At 37.3% G+C, this 18,230-nt stretch overlaps 1 protein-coding gene across 11 annotated transcripts in view; it reads left to right on the forward strand.

Annotated features, from left to right (window-relative positions):
* Adgrl3 (adhesion G protein-coupled receptor L3) overlaps positions 1–18,230 on the forward strand; it is a 446,202-nt gene that overhangs the window by 201,683 nt on the left and 226,289 nt on the right. For all 11 annotated transcript variants that reach the window (XM_035452601.1, XM_035452599.1, XM_035452600.1 and 8 more), the window contains one exon: positions 4,952–5,032. In XM_035452601.1, the coding sequence (XP_035308492.1) occupies positions 4,952–5,032 (81 nt within the window). The remainder of the gene's footprint in view (positions 1–4,951; positions 5,033–18,230) is intronic.

The following is an 18,230-nucleotide window of genomic DNA, read 5'->3' on the forward strand; positions in this document are numbered from 1 at the left end:
AAAACAACTCTGATTTACTCCTGTAAAATGGCTAAAATCAAAAACACCAATGACAGTTTGTGCTGGCTAGGATGTGGAGAAAGGGGAACACTTCTCTACTGCTGGTGGGAGTGCCAATTTTGGATGGTTATTCCTCACGAAAATAGAAATCAGTCTTCCACAAGATCCAGCAATTCCACTCTTAGGCATATACCCAAAAGAAGCACAATCATACCTTCTCTCTTTAAGGGGGGACAATGTACTGGCAGACATTATCTTCTTTAGAGAGTCTGAATGCTTTCAAATTCTGATAGCTCTTTAGGTCCCCTACTGCCCAGGCACAGTAGTATCTATCAATACAAATCTCTCTCCTTCCTGCCCTACATCCCTCTGTCCCTCCCTCCCTCCTTCCCTCCCTACCTGTCTCCCTTCCTTTACAATAACCAAGTTTAGAACATTCAGATTGCCATCCACAATAAAATGCCAAACAGGCTAACACCTCCTCTCTCCCATTCTCATTGGTCTATAAGAATGCCCCTTACTCAACCTCAGGTCCACTCTGCTGTGGGTCACAAAACCTTGCTTCGTGGGAAACCTTGTTTGTCCTTCTCAGCACTGATTCAGACTACATAACCGTTCCACCTTCACCTGCTTGTCAGCAGCTCCATCTGTAGCCATACACATCTCATAGAAAGAAGGAACTGTGTGTTCATCATTCCCTTTAATGACTTCTAACAGACAGTCATTGGGAAAGAAAAATGACATTAAAGACACTAGGGAACCCTGCACTCTAAATTGTATAACCTTTACAATCAATCTTAACATTGTTATCTCTGCAGGGCAAAATAATAAACATATGAATATATAGATGAAACTTAATCTAAATACAACTGAAATCATTAAAATGTTCTCAGTACATCTGCTGATCTCAAAAAATGGAATAGTCAGAGGCAATAACTATCCACCAGCAAACATGAATTAATATGTTAGTTGATGTACCCACTTACCATTCCATGAACCAAGAAAATCAAGTCCTTGAGGTCCCTTCCAAAAAAAGGAAGACATCGTTATCAAGAAAATATCAAACTTTGACTTAGAATGGAAGTAGAATACTACTAAATATGCTTAATAAAATGTTCTCTTGTTCTAGAATTAGCAGTTTAATTCTGTGTAATAGAATGTAGTTTAATTAAAGAAGAATCTTGTCTGGGTTTATTCCTTGTATACTAGCTTTGAAGAAGAGAGTTGAGTGTTTAAGCTCATCCAGAACCATTTAGCATGTTCACATTTGAGCTAGTCTAGGCTGCATGCAACTCAGTCTTTAAAAACCTAAAGCTAAAATAGTAATAATAACAATAGGAATCTTTCCAAAAAATATCAAAAAAAAAATGAATGATTCCTCTCTAACTTAATATAATTGAAATCAGAATTTCAGTAGTCATTTTTTTCTTCAAAATTTGGGGGAAACATAAACTAAAATTCAGGAAAATATGAACAGATATGATATTTTTAGTTTGGAAAGTAGAAGCTGCAAAAGTTGCAGATGTCACACATTTAAGTGTATAAGTTAACGTTTTAAGACGAGGGTGGTAAAGAATGGAAGAACAGACCTTAGCAGATATGATAAAGAACAGATATTGTCCTCGTGTAAGAGGAATCATCATTTTTTTTTTTAAACAAGAGGTGGTTGCCCAGTTTTTTTACCTGATAGAGGTTTTTTTGTTTTGTTTTTTTGTTTGTTTGTTTTTCTAGTTACAAAAAATAATTGTTTTCTGTTGATAATGCTGGCAATTGAATTCAGGACCTTAAGCAAGCTCTCTACCAACAAGGAGCATCCCTAGCCCTTAATGTCTAAGAGAAGTTACTGTGAAGTTCATTAATGGTTTTAACTGTATTTTTAAATTATTATTGAATTTTAATTTTTAAAATAATTTTAGAGATTTTTTTAAAAATTTATGTGTACGGGTGCTTTGACTTCATGTATGTCTGTGTGCTGCATATGTACAGTGACTGAAGAATTTCAGATCCTCTGAAACTGGAGTTACAACCCATTCTCAACCACTGTAGGGTGCTGAGTATCCAACCCTGATGCTCTGGAAAAGCAGTCAGTCCTTTTCAATACTGTGCCATCTCTCCAGTCTCTTTCAAATAATTATTAATGAAAAGGAGAGGGCTTTATATAATCTATTGTGACATTTTGAACTGTAAATTGTTCTCACCATGCTCTGGTGAAAAGTATTAGTTAGCCACACAGTAAGAAAGGCATTATATTTTTATATATCTTTTTGGAGGTAAATATGTGACTGATATGGATCTAAACATCAGTAAAAATTATTTTAAATCACATGATTAATACTAACAAACTAGACTTCAACAAGCTTCATAATTTCTAGTGTCTGTTCTCCAAGTCAGAGCTCTTATTGAGCAAGTCAGAACTTAATTGTCTTTCTCTCCATCCTGTGATTGCCATTTCCAGCTAGTATGGCTTTCCCTGACACATTCCATCTTGCGGTTTACTAGACTTCTCCCAGGAGAGAGAAAGAATATGATGGTAAATCAGCTTCCAATAGTCCTTGTCCCGGTGCCCATAGGTTTGTTCAGTGTAATCTCTTGTACTCCCTACACCCATAGGCCCAGAAGAGAATCAAATTATAGGCTGCCTATTTTCTTCAAACTGAATAGAAGAATGACAGTTATAAAGATTTAATGTTTCTCTCTAAAATTGGTTCATATTTTTCAAGGGTTTAGTACACTGAGACTTTCTTTGCGGAAAGATACTATTAAAACATCACACTTTGATCAAAACACTGCTCGCCTTGTAGGTGCCTGACAAAGTTGCCGATTTCTTCATGTCTGTTTCTTTGGTTTAAAATACGTACACATTCATGTTGCACATAGTCTTTATGGTGATGGTTGTATACATCTAGCTTCCTGGTAGCTATTGTCAAATAAGGAAAAAAAAAATCTTTGGCCCAGTAACAGACATGAAATCAGTATTACTTCATACAGTGAGCTTGTTGGGGGTAAATACCAAGTCACTGATATATATTATTTTTATTTACAGGAATTAGGCCTTTAAACAGATTCATACCTTAATGATACAGGACTTTACAAACAAAATACGTTATTACAGTGCAGTGTATCTGAACAGGTATTTTTCTAGTTAAGCTAGTCTGAACTTTTTAACAAACCATATTAAACATAGACTGGTAACTGCACAATTGGTAACTTACTCCTTTTATAATAGTGTTTTAAGTACTCCACTGAAACACAGCCAGTGGGTTCGCAATATTCTTAGTAACCATTCTGAGGAACTGTGTACATTATTTCAGCTCTCCATTCTTTACTGTTGGGGAGGAAAATACTGTGAGCAACAGCAGCTCTCATCAACAGGGAGCCATATTAATTATTTGAAATGTGCCTCGTAAGAGGAATCAGCGGCGTTTATTACAAGTCGAATATTACTTGAAACGGGAAGGTTACTCTAACTGTTATCATAATCTATGTATCATTAACTTTCCTTGTTTAGGAAAAGAGATTAACAACCCTGTAAATTGCTATAGTAAATGCGTAAAGTATAACTACATATTCCCATGTAGAAAGAAAGTGGTGGCTTCCTCACTTCTGCCCGAATCGTCTTTGTATGAAGTAGCTTCAGAAAATGCAATGACTCAGTAATGATTCTCTCTTACTTCAGAATCTTAATTGCTTGTTGGATCATCAGTACAAATGATAGCTGCATCGAGCATTAGACTTTTTTTTGTTGTTTTTTTAAATTCATACCAGTCTTTTTTCTTTGTGTTTCTTGATGGGGGATATGATTGCAGTATGTTGCCAAGACTAGGCTAAAAAAATGAACTTTTAAAAAACTGATCACTGCAGTTTTCAAATCAACATTCATACTTTTTCTTTGTAAAACAACACATATTACAAAGAAATGTGTGAGGGGGTAGAATGTGTTCCAAGAACAGAACAACCCATCTCCTTGCTGTTTTGAATTTTGCTTAGTTCTTTCTTTTCTATCAAATTACAACCAGCAGGATAGTTTTCTCTTCAAACTACAAGAGATATGCCTTAAGGAAAAATACATATGTCAGGGTTTCAACATCCTAAGTGCCATCCAGCATCCAAAGTCTCACCTGTCCATTGTGTGCCAGTCTGAAAATTATGTAAACAATTTTCAATGTGATGGACAATGAAATAAATGCAGCTGGCACTGTCTACAGTACTGGAGCGAGAAGACAGAGCACCAAAAGTCTGTTTATTCTTAATAACTTTAAAATATTCAGATAGATATATTTACATTTCTGAAGTTTTCAATTTTCCCTAAAACTCAGTTTACCACTTCATAATTATCTATCATCTCACTGAAGGGAAAATTAAATATTAAACACACACAGACATACACACACACACACACACACACACACACACACACACAAACACGTAGTCCCAGCACATGGGAAATATAGGCAAATCATTCTTGACAATGTTGCAAGTTTCAAGGTAGCCTGGGCTTGGGGGGTTGGGTTCGGAGGGCAGGAGAGGAGGGTGGGAGGGAAGGAAGGGTGGGAGACAAGGCAATTCCTAAATAAGTATGCAAATCATTTAAAAATCCATCTTGGTTATAAAGAAGAATCAATTTAATTGGTTTGGTTTGTGTTTAAGAAAATTGTTTTGTAATCTATACTGGCTATCTTTTTCTATGTGGAATAAAAATGATAGAACACTGTAAAAAATTTCAAAGTAAAGGCAGCTACAGAGAGTTTACTTATTATTTGTCTGCCTGACTGTGTATGTGTGTCTGTGAACAAACAGGCCATTAGTATTAATGTTAGAAGTTGAGGACAGCTTGTAGGAGCCATGTCTCTCTTTCCATAATATTGGCCTATGGATCTGTAACAGGTTCCTTTTCCCACTGAGCCATATCTTGGTCCCTGTGATGTCTTAATATTTCCTTTTGTGTTCACAGGGCCAGTGCATCACGGACAGGTTTCCTACATCTCTCCACCGATTCACCTTGACTCTGATCTAGAAAGACCCCCTGTCCGAGGTGAGTTTTCTTGATTTAAGGGAAAAGGAGCAGTGTTCAGTGCTCAGGAAGGGTAATTAACGGAACTAGATGTTGTAATATACATGTGTAGTATAGTACCTGTTTAAAAATGAAGAAGAAAAGTAATGTGTGAATAATGGGTCAGAAAATCTTATTATAAATGAAAGTGTGAAACACTATTTCAAGAAAAAGATGAATAATCTAGTTACAAAACATTAGGTATCCTGAGGCATTTAAATAGAGGGCTAAGTGAATTCCTACTTAGAGTGACAGGTCACCAGATTATCTCTCAGATTTGTTTTTCTATCATCAAATGTTTTGTATAATTGAGTACTTGTTTTCAATGCCATAATCAAAGTCATAGTGAAAGAAATTTTTCTCAGAAGTTAGTATCTTTTATGAATAATTTTAAAAGTCAATATTGTTATCGATTTATAAAATCATACAAATTAAAACTATTATCTGTGGTTGTCAACAAAACTCATTTAAAAGTATTTTTATTACTCATACACAATAAAAATTGAAACATAACATTAGTTATCTTAATATGTAAACATAGAACTCAGTTTTTCTTTTTAAAGTAATTCCATTCCCTACTGTTCAAAATGTTCCATAATGTTCAAACTTACTATTCCACAGTTGCAATTTTGCAACTAGAAACTATGCCAGGGTTAATATTTTGGTTTTAAGTATATGATGTGTTTTCTAACAAAACCATCAAAGGCTTGGCAAAAGTCAGGAGGTGTGAGTTTTCAGCACGCCTTCTGTTTGAGCAGTTCCTTCTGGAAGATGTTTATCTCTTGTGCATCATGTAGGATTCTCCTGGATTGGAAGGCTGCACTTTTCCACCTGTCTGACAGTGTACCTTGATTTCCACAAAGGCATCTATGCTCAAGTGCCCCATGGTTCCCTTGGTTATTTTCCCTAAGACCCTGTATTCTGTTGGCCACTGTGCATGCTTTTCCTCCCTTATATGTGTGTTTCTGGAGGACATAGTGTTGTAATTACTGTTTCCCAGCCACTGGGCTGAGCTTAGTACATAGTTGAAAGCACTCCAGTGATTTCTGTCGAAATGACCAACAGTGAAAAGCAATACAATAAACACCACTGAAAATACTTTTCTCTTTTACAAGAGACCAAGATCCAAAGTACATAAGGGAGTCCCATGGAGAAAAGCACGATGAACCAACAAAGAAAGAATGAGCTTTTGTTTGTTTGTTTGTTTTTTTCAAGAAAGCATGATGGAAAGGAAGGTTAGATGATGATACATGACAGCTTATAAAGGATTCCATATTCTATACCATACAGTTTATACTTTGTCCTTGGAAAAGGCTCCTTTGGGATGCTTCCTCCCAAATGAAGGATGTACTATATTGTCAGTTCTGGAGACAAAGGTAGGCTCTCTGGCATCAGAGTAGATAATCGCTGATTGGGGAAGAGGTAGACAAAGAAAGGCAACTCCCATAGTTGAGATGAAAGATCATTGTGCACTCAACTGGAATTGTGTGTGATAAGAGGAACTGAAGCATATCAGAGGTTTGGTATCTGGATAACTATCACAGGGGTGGGGCAAAAGTACTTTTGAGGTTGCTGTTTTGATTGGCTGCTGATGTAGTTTGAGTGTTTGCATCCTTTCCAGATTTTATGTTGGAATTTAATCCTCAGCTCTAAGGTAGGGCCTCTACCCTCACAGATGTTGATGCTGGAATAAAAAGGGAAGAAACGACTCAGGTGCTTGGTTGTGCTCCTAGCCTGCAGTGTGAGTGTGAGCATCTTAGGACAAACTTCTCCTGAGTCTGACAGCCTCTGGAATTTCTGAGTTTCCAAAACTGGGGGAAAACATATTTATTTTTAAAAATTACCCAGTTGTAACACTGTAACACGAATAAATAAAAGATCTGAGACTGATATTTCAAGCTCCAAGCTGAATATCAGAAAAGCAAAGCAGCCAGCCACTAGTTCTCACCTCTAGCTCAGGCTGAAAGGGTTGATACATGAATAACCTACCTCTCTTCAGTGTGGCTGGAGAATGGCTGTCTCATACTGACACCTTGCTTCTGATTTATGTATTTCCCTAATGCTGGGATTAAAGGTGTGAGCTATAATTTTCTTTTAGACGGATTCATTTTTGTGTAGATCTGGGTGGCCTTGGACTGACAGAGATCCATCTACTTCTTAACCCTGGGTCCTAGGACCAAAGGTGTGTACTACCACCTCCCAGCTTCTGGCTGCTTGTAGTAAAGGAATGTATCAGCACTGCCTGATCTCTATAGCTTGAAGCTAACTTTGCTTTTCTGAATGCTCAGTCAAGCTTTAATAAAATCATAAATAATATATCACTACATCCAGTCTCAAGTATTTTGATATAGCAACACAGAGGGATTGCGAAGCCCCCTTATAATAGCAGAATCCCTCATGAACAACAGGCATGAATGTGAATTGATACATTGACTTATTCATGTTAATTATTTGAAGATTGTTCTTACCAAGGATAAAGGATTATTTACACAAGTTGAGTCCTTTGTCATAATTTCATTATTTAGAGGGGACCCCAGTATAATTTGAGAAAGAATATTTAAAAATCATGACTGGCCTTGCATGTTGGTGCATGCCTTTAATTCAGCACTCAGGAGGCAAAAGCAGATGGATCTCTGTGAGTTCGAGGCCAACCTGGTCTAGGACGTGAGTTATAGGACAGCCAGAGCTATATATGGAAACTACTTCTTCAATAAACAAAAAATAATACTAAAAGCATGGCTGGAATGGATAAAAAACTACTCCCAAACTTAATAAATCTAAACAGCATACATACTATTATTGCTCTGAGAGTTAGTTGAATTGAAATTTTTCTGATTGTGGCTAGATGCTTAGTAGTCAGCAGTTTGGATGGTTTTGTAAGGGCTGGGCCACATTTTTAACAAATGTCTTGCTGTCATATAGGTAGTGACCTTAATCTCTCTTCTGTTGCTCTTCAATCTGGTCCTACACCTTTCCTGTCAATGGCAAAGGAGTCCCAGTAATAGGAAGTCTACCATGACGGTCAGCTTAAGCTTCTGCTTAAGTCAGGTTTGCTAATGTCTTATTTGTCACAGGGAGTCACATAGCCAACCCCAGACTTCAGAGAACAGAACTCAATTACCCCTTGTCATGAAAGAGCCACAGTTCAGAGAAACCTGGATACATGAAGAAGAGGAGTTTGAGAAATTTGTAAAGCCATGTAAAAATAAACTAAATTTAGAGTGACTCTGAAAATGTCTGGTCTGGAGGTTTTGGGCCATTTTCCTTTGAATGTCTTCCACCGCCTCACAGCCCTGAAGGTAGAATTTAAAGTGTTTTTGAGGACAAGGAGAAGATTCTGGCATTTGGCGGATACTGCATAATATATAGCTGTTAGTGCTATTTGAGTTTATTGCAATGGTGTATGAGAAGAGAGCAGCCTCTGGAACAAGGCTAATCTGCCATCTGTACCACAGAAACAATACTAGGCTAGTCTGGCAGGAGTATTAAAATAAAACAATACATGTTAAGCACCTGCTTCATACTAGACCTTCAGAAATTCACAGAAAGGTAGGTGGCCATTGTTAAAACCTGAATTTCTAATGGCATCTCTTTGATTTGAGCTAGTAAAGGATGCCTGATTATGCACAATCACGAATGCTTAATACTTAGCTCAGATTGTATAGGGATTTTATTTATTTATTTATTTATTTATTTATTTATTTATTGAGTGTACTGATTCAGTTTGGGTTATGGCAACAAGGCTATGAAGGAAATGCCTCTGTTCTTAGGAGCTATGTACCAAAGCATCCAAGGATAAAAATCTCTTGAGCATCTAGCTGGTGGTTATATACATATACATATTATATATATATATATATATATATATACATATATATAATTTTTATAATGGTAATTAAACCAATTTTAAATTAGAAACAAGCTTCTTTTACATGTGAATCCCAGTTCCCTCTCCCTCCCCTTCTCTCCTGCTCCCCTATTCCAACCCCTATCTGCTCCCCGAGGAGGGTGAGGCCTTCCATTGGGGATCTTTAAAGTCTGTCATATCATTTGGAGCAGGGCCTAGACCCTCTCCCATGTATCTAGGCTGAGAGAGTATTCCTCTATGTGCAGTGGGCTCCCAAAGTCCATTCTTAGACTAAGGATAAATACTGATCCACTACCACAGGCCCCATAGATTGCCCAGACTTCCAAACTGACATCCTAGTTCAGGGGGTCTGGAACAGTCCTATGGTGGTTTCCCATCTATCAGACTGGGGTCCATGAGCAACCCCTTGTTCAGGTCAGCTGTTTCTGTGGGTTTCTCCAGCCTGGTCTTGACCCCTTTGTTCATCATTCCTCCCTCTCTGCAAGTGGATTCCAGAGTTCAGTTCAGGATTTTATTTTTATATAGCTTAAAAAAAACAACAACTTTAAAGTCAGAGTAGCTATGCTTATGAATTCTCTTCAAGATGGCTGCCTAAACAGGTCCCAAATAACACTGACATCAATATGCATGCAACATGGAGGAAAAGTGCTTTCATAGAATGACTGTCTTCATGGCTTCTCATGCTCCGACAATCTTCAGTGTGAACTAATCCACAGACCCTTCATTTGCATTTGTAGTCACCTCCTTGTGTAAACAACTTTTGTTTTTCCCACTAAGAAAGAAGCATTTAGGGGCTGCAGAGGTGACTCTGTGGTTAAAGCGCTTTTCCCACAACTGTAAAGATGAGTCAAATCCCCAGAACCCACAAAAGGGCCAGGTATGCTTGGTGATATGTGTGTAATTCCATTGCTAGACAGGCAGTGACAGAGGATCTGTAGAACAACCTGGTTAGCCAGACTAGCCTGATGTGGAGCTTGAGTTCCATTTAGACTCTGAATTAGACAGAGTGAGACAGAGGAAGACTCCCAATTTCAACTTCAGGTCTCCACAGAGACACACAACACATACCTGCCCGCCCAAACATACACACATGCCACACCAAGAATTTAAAAGACAGTTTCCTTAGATAGGGTTTTTTAGAAATTATCAAAATCCTATTATATAAAAAGCTTGTATATTGTTAGAGTACCTAACACTTTATTGGAAGGCAGATATTAAAAATGATACTGAGAGGGTATAACAGTATCATCACATTCCAGCATCAAAATACTTCCATTCAGCTCTCCGTGTTACATTCATTGACCATTTTTTAAATACCTGGTGTATTAATATTGATTTTATGTACATTCAAATTATACACACAAGCTCTGTATCTCTCTCCATATCTATATTCATCTATTGTTGAGAGGAGAAAGAAGGAGGAGGGGGAACATTTCTCTTGTATTTTACGGATATTTAGTTGGATCTAGATGGCAAGTTAGGCTTTTTTTTAATACGAGGAATTCTATGTACAATATGTTTATGAGATTATTTGACTATTTTGAGCTGTAGATTAACTGAGACTGGCTAGTGCTAGTCAATTATCTTTTCTTTTCCCTACGTTCTATTGTATTTTATGCACATTGAAGTTGGAAAACTAATTTTGTTTTTGTTTTGGATTTTCAAGGCAGAGTTTCTCTCTGTAACAGCTCTAGCTGACTTGGAACTCAGGCTGTCCTCATATTCACAGAGTTCCACCTTCCTCAGCCTCAGTTCTGGGATCAAAGGTGTGCCACAATGCCTGGCATGAAAACACATCTCTTGATACTTTGTTACTCAGCAGCCCAATTGTTCCCTCTGTTCTCTTTATTGCCCTTGCCACATTGTTCCCTCTGATTAACATACATAATAATGGATTAGGGGATACTTATTGTTTTAAATATTAGGGTTATTTTTTATTTTATGGAATTGACTATATTCTTGTAACAAAACAATAATGAATTTTCTGATGTTTACCAATCTAATAGTGGAAATAAAAATATTTTTAAATCTGTGCAGTGGTGACACATGCCTTAAATCCCAGCACTCAGGAGGCAGAGGCAGGTGGATCTCTGTGAGTTTGAGACCAGCCTGGTTTACAAGAGTTAGTTCCAGGACAGCCTCCAAAGCCACAGAGAAACCCTGTCTTGAAAAACCAAAAAAAAATAAATAAATAATTAAATGCTAATGTAACTCACAATAATTAGTCTAGGAAGTTTTTCTTTATCAAATATGAAGTAACTTAATAACAGTAGATGCCACAGAATCTTTGCCATTTTATTTTAGCATAAGTGGAACTAGTTTGGATTACTTGTTCCTTTATTTTTCAATAGTAACTGTGCTTTGTGTGTTTGAGAAGATGAGATAATTGTTGGTATGTTTGGACTTTAAAATTGGTGGATTGATGGAGGGATGTCCTTATTGGTTGATAAATAAAACACTAATTGGCCAGTAGCCAGGCAGGAAGTATAGTCATGGTTACCAGATGAGGAGAATGCTGGGGAGAGGACACAAAGAGAGGCAGATAGAGAGACACCATGCAGCTGCTGAAAGAGTAACATGCTGCAGCATTCTCTGGTAAAATAAGACCAAATGGAAATACTTAGATTAGTAGAAATGGGTTAATAATTAAGAGAGAGCTAGCCAGTAAGAAGCCTGAGCCACTGCCCAAACAGTTTATAATTAATATAAGTCTCTATGTGTTTATTTGGGGCTAAAGGACTGTGGCACAAGGTGGAACAGAAACTCCATATACAGTGGATGCTGGGGTGGGAACTATGGCTTGTGGATTAAGAGCATTTGCTTCTATAAGACCAGATTTCAGTTCCAAGCACCCCTGTTAGATGGCTCCCAAAGGTCTATGCCTCCAGCTCCAGGGGACCTGACACACCTGTCCTGGCTTGGAACAACCACAAACACACCCAGCATACAATCACACAGACATACTCATATCCACACACATAAAACAAAATAGATCATTCAAAAAGAAACCCCTATGGTTTCAATCGTTTCCTTGTTTATGTGTACATATTGTAAACATATATATATGCAGTGATATCTGCTTCACATGGTCAAGTCTCTCTCCATTCTGGCTTACAGATGATTCACTTTGGGTTTGGTCCATGGCTCTAAATCATCCATCCTAGGTACAGTCATTCTTCATGAAAATGTTTCTTAGGGTATTCCTCTGCTTGTTTTTCTGATGTTTCTTTGATCCTGTGCAGGTGAATTATGTCCAGTATGCTCTTAGGAACCTGAAGGGAAATAGTGGAACAACTTACAAAACCCTCGAGTAAAATGTTGTACTCTCTGTGGCTGTAAAGTGGCCGTCGAATATATTATATATTCAGTGGCACTTACCCACTGATGAGTAAATTTGAGAGTTTCTGTTCTTTAGGTCCAATGTGGCCATACATGGCATTTGGTCACATAATTTATGCCTGCAATGACTTTATGTGCATTCTTCAATTTACAGATTTTTATTACTGAATAGGGGTGTAAATTCCTGTAGTTTACTAGTGCATTAATGTCACAATACATTACAAGGTAATTAACCAGAGATGCCACTATAAATAGAAAAAATAGTCACAGCCTTCACTATAAACTACTTAATAAAAATAAGTTCCTGAATCAGCATTCACCATTACAATAATTTTTCTTAACATATGTCTCATTAATCAGGACTTCTTTAAAAAAAATAGCTATGTCTAGAAGCACTATTGTTTTAAAACCTTTCATTATTAAAACATTTATTACAATTTGTAGTCAATTCGATGGGATTCCTTATATATTTCTTAACAGAAAACAAGTGCATGCCTTTGAGACCCATTTCCCAACTTTATCCAAGTAAAAGTGAAAGAAACACCACATTGGTCATGTTGTGACACACTTGTAAATTGTAGTTTCTAGGAGAGTTGCAGTTCTTGGGGCTGGAGAGAGCAAAGAGGTTCAAAGCTTTGGCTTCTGTTCTAGAGGACCAGGGTTCCCTTCCCAGCACACACTCGGTAGCTTCAGTTCCAAGGAACTTTCCATCCATAATCCCTCTCCCTCTCTTAATTTTGCCTCCCAACTCATTGTTTGCAAAATATCCTCGCTCAGAATATGGCTTTGTGACAGACAGCAACATCCAGGCAAGGAGACTGTGTGAGAATTAGAAGAATCCAGAGTCAGAATAGGTGCAGGAGCTTATGTTACCTGAGATTCAAGAATACTAGTTCGGCACAATCTTCAGCCGATCCTTTGTGTTCAAGTTTCTTTGATCTTTTCTTTGTTGTCCTATCCAGTTTGGTGACAACCTTCTCAGGGATTGGTCACACTGACAAAAGTGAAAGGAGTCAAAATAGAGTCTGAGTGGAATGGAGGCTTCCTAGCCACACAGGGACTTTAGTGTGCCAGAAGCTCATGGTCACACAAACCTTCCACTGAGTCAGTTTCTCCATGTTGTCTTGAATTCAAAGAATAATACATGGACCACCGGCGAGTGAGTCATAGGAAGAAATTTGCTACAGGTTTAGAAGTGGAAGTTTAAGAAAAAAAGGGCAGAGTTCCAGGGTGGAACCATCCCCCAAATGTGGGCTACCATTCCATTGCTAGTCTGGGGGCTTTCTCTAGATGTAGGACAGAAACTGGGGTGAGACTTGGAGCTGGAGTCAGTCTGGTTGACCTACCACCAGCCAACTGGGTGTTTCAGTTTCCACTTTTAGCTAATGGGCAGTGGGGCTCGCTGAGGTTATTTTGTTAGGAAAACAAAACAAAACAAAACAAAAAACCTGACTAAAAACCAGAGCTAGAAGCCATCCTCCACCACCACCCCCACCACCTTTCTGGCAATTTTGATCTTCAGCCAGGACAGAACTAGTGATTTCCAGTCAGACAAGAATTAAGCTACCCATCTATCCCTAAACATCCTGAAAGGTTTATATCTCCTGACCTCATCAACATCAACAGTAATTTTATTTAGATTAATTCACATCAAGTTTCAAGAAAAGAAAACATGAATTTCCAAGTCTTCCATTTACATTAGTAATAATTATATTTTTGAATATTTTTATTTTTAAAAACATTATTAGCTACTCAGTCCACTCTGTCTTCTGGTGAGCCACTGATCACATAGCTATGATGTAAATGTGTCACTTATTTTTATATATTATTTCCTTTAGGTAGGATCTCAATAAGAGGTCTAATGTACACTAATTTTTGCACTTTTAAAATTTGAGTTACAACTTGTATTCTGAGTGAAAGCTAAAGGTTTACTTACATTTGAATAAAATGTTTATCTTTAGGCATTTTTTTTCTGTCATAAACTCAGCAATATAATCATGGTTCAATGGGCACATAATCAATGAAGTAGAATAATGCCAAGCATTAAGTTCCATGTGTGAATTGAATTACATTGGGCAAATCCACACACTGAAAATATTTTTTAAAGTTCAAAATAAGCAGATGGTGCTGCCTGATGCATCTACATTAAAAATAGGCTTTAGCCAGCAATTTAGCATCAGAAATTAGATCAGTCTTTAACACACAGTATCATCCAGTGAAATGTAAAAACATTTTCGATTGATTAAAATAAAATTGGAAAGTGACATCTGTCATTCTTACTCAAGGGTTTCTTGGCCTGTTCTATAATAGTCTATGATGGTGCTTTCCTAACTTATCAATTTGTATGCATTATATGACTAGACATCAATTTCCTAGCTTTCCCCACTTTTTTACCTCAAGAGAATAAGATGAAACTTGCAATACAGTTCTGCGGTCATATTTGAATGCTCTACCCACGTTAATGCTCTTTCATACATTTCTAAATTCCACACAATACTTTTGGGGGATGGTGATACCATTTAAAGTATACTATGAGGGGCTAGAGAGATAGCTCAGTGGTTAAGAGCACTTGTTCTTGCAGAGGACCTAGGTTTGATTACCAGCTCCATTGGGGAGGCTCACAACAATCTATAGCTCCAATTCTTGGGAATTTGACGCCATCTTCTGACCTTCCTAAGCACCAGGAACACATGCAAGAAAACCAATCATTCGTATAAAGTAAATAAATCTACAAAAACTATAAAAAGTACACTACACACATCTGTGAGATACAGGTGGACAGTATAGCTTACTGTTAAAGGTAAACTAAGCCTGTTTCATTAGTATGGATCTTCAACTAAGCATAGGAAATAATAGCACAGATTGTTTCATGTAGTCTCAAAAATATCCTTTGACTTTGTTAGATTTGACACCACCATGGATATTTATGGTCTTTAGTGCAGTGCCATTGTACTATATATTTGTGATTAAATTTGTGTTGCATTTAATTGAGATGAAATTCTAAACATAATGGTAAAATAGATTTTTATTCAATATTGTCAGAATGAGGAGCTTGTAAGATTATTTCATGCTTGCCAAACAAATTGTTATATGAAACTTAATCTTTATCACTTGGGGGAACAAAACAAACAAACAAAAACCTTAGTACATTCTGTCTGGTCTCTTGAGGCTTATAATTCATATGCAGAGAAAATTCCCTAAAGAGAGCAAAGTGATCTGGTAGTTTTTCCAATTAGGTCTTTTAACTATTTGTGTTGGACTCAACATGAGCCCAGTGAGAAAGAAAGTGGAGTTTAGCCAAATGCTCCATGGGTGCTGGCTTATGGAGTGAGATCTTTGGTACTCACTAGCCCTTAAATGAAAGCATGCACTCTGATTCTTTGGCCATTCTCCTCCAGCTTCAGCAATAACTGATCCTTGCTTTGGATGTGGTTATCCCTCAGTGGAGCTACTGCTCATGCACACTGACTATCAGCAAGATAAACCAGTCTCTATGCAGCCATTGCAGGTCTTTTTCTGAAATTTGCCTCTCCCAACATCCTGCCCTAAAAGCTCTGGGCCTACTCTCTAAAGACTGTCCTTGGCATATCCCTCCAGAGATTGCTACAGTCAGTGCTAGGCTTTTTAATCTCTGCCTCACTTCACTTTTATTCTCACTCAGAAAGTTATTAGTAAAGCTATTTGTTTCTAAGGGAAAATGTTTTCCAAATTCACAGGTCTTTGCAATGAGGCACTGATGTACAGTAGAAATGACAACAGTTAAAATACTACATATGTTCATTGGAAAGTATTTTTTCTCTGTTAGATCTACCTCTGGGTTCAGTGAAAATTTAAGAGTCAATCAAAGCACAGTGTCCTTTGCTGTTAATTTTAGCATCAGCTACTCTTGGACAGTATTAAATAAACTAATCAATGTGAATATCCCATGCATTCAATATTGACACCCTAATATGCTGACTATATGGCTGAAAACCTCAGTAGCTCAGATTTTCCAACAATCTCTTCTCTTAAGATTGTATTATTTTCCACTTTTAGAAATAAATTATTCAATGAACCATTCAGTACTATCCAAATAATGGTTAATTTAATTCAATCATATTCTGCTGTTATAGTCTGAACTCTCTGTGTCAGGGATAACTAAGATATAGGAAAATACCCAACAGGTATTTCAATGTTCTTATATTCCTCCAACACTACAGACATAATTATACAATTTCTCTTTCATGTAACAAATGGGTGCATTTCTTACTGAAACACTACACACTAAAATTCTGAACAATCTGTTAGTTATTTAGACTTAGAGAAAACTATATACCAGCTTGCCTCTCCTGAAAGAATTGACTTAAACTCTGTCTTTAGTTATTATTTGTTTATTCAGTTCTGTGGACTAATTCTCCCTATGAGTGAGTTAGAGGTAAGTTTTTGGGTGAGCAACTCACCAACTAACACAAAGAAAACATCCAAAAAGTCCTGTCAATCATGGAAACTGTGGTATGTCCAACAGTAAATCATTCCCAAGTACCAGAAAGTCTAAACACAGCATGACCTCACCTCTGTCTTAGGTGTAGAGATGCTTATGTAATGAGAGGAGTGGGAAACAGACAGCACAAGAAGTGTGTTCAGCGCCACAGTCACTCTGAGCTATATGCTTCATGATTTCTAGGCAACTACAATCTTACCATAGAATTTTCAGATATAGACATGTTATTTCAGTCAAGTTAATTTTTATAAGATGGTATTACAGCAAATACTATCTGTGATGTACCCTAGTAACACACAAAATAGTGATCCAGAGAAAGTAGATTTCACCCTCATTGACTTTACTTTGTGGTGAGAAAAGTAAATGATAGAAGAATTATTGATTTAAACCATCAAGATTATAATTATTGTGATAGCTACGAAGTGATGCATTGCAGATGGTCAAGAAAAGCTGCTCAGATGAGGTGATACAATACCTGAACCAAAACTGGAATAATGAAATATCAGTTAGCCATAATTAAAGTTAAGGATAGTGTATCAAAAGTTCTCTGAAATGAGAAATCCATAGTATTCATTTGTTCATTAGCAAAAATGCTTACTGGGGCCTCCTATATGCACATGGATAGACTTGGTCAGAATTTCACTATCTTGAAGCAGACAAAGGAGAGAAAGAAAATGTAGTATTATTTTTCTTTAAAGAAAAGCCCAATAAATGGGTATGATCATTTCTGGAACATAGATGAGGGACCTACCCCATTAATTGACCATACAGGTCCTTCTAGACCATGAAAGAGGAGTAGGGGCTTTTATTTTAAGAGATGTGAATGTCCCTTATGGGTTTTTACACATAGTACTACATAATCTGATTTTGATTTTTAAAAGATGACTCTAGCTACAAGGTGGAAACTGGCCCAGAGGGAAGTAAATCCAATCATACTGGTGTGGCCTTTCCTTAAAATCTCATTTACAGAGTTCCCTCCTTCCAGGGCTGTTCTCCAAAGAATCCCTTTCTTTCTCCTCCATTTTCCACATTAGCTACTGGCCCTTAGGTAATGTGTGACTTCTCTGATTCAGTTATGGCAAAAAACACTTGGAAACAGACAAATTTGACCCTCAGGACCAAGTCTGGGCCCTGTTAGCAGTGCCTGAGGAAGCACAGGCTTGCATTCCAATAAATGCCCGAGGATTATATTTCCTTTGTAGAAACAGAGCATATACTCCTAGCAGATAGCCAGCAAAAAAGCCCACATTTGCCAAGCCTGGAGTCACTTTCTCTCACTAGGCAAGCATATTGAATACTACTCGAGCAAAAAATGGTTTTAGACTCTTGGTTGGTAGATTTCGAGGCTATGATCTAGTGTCGGTGTAGTCTTTATTGACTCTAGCAGTTAATAAGTCTTCATTGTGAACAAACAATCTGGTGAACTGAGACAAGAGCTACACAGGAATTGTAATTGAGACACTGGGTCATTGTGACTGATGCTAGTCATTCTA

Source organism: Cricetulus griseus (assembly GCF_003668045.3).
Source record: "Cricetulus griseus strain 17A/GY chromosome 1 unlocalized genomic scaffold, alternate assembly CriGri-PICRH-1.0 chr1_1, whole genome shotgun sequence".
In the NCBI taxonomy this organism is placed as follows: Eukaryota; Metazoa; Chordata; class Mammalia; order Rodentia; family Cricetidae; genus Cricetulus; species Cricetulus griseus.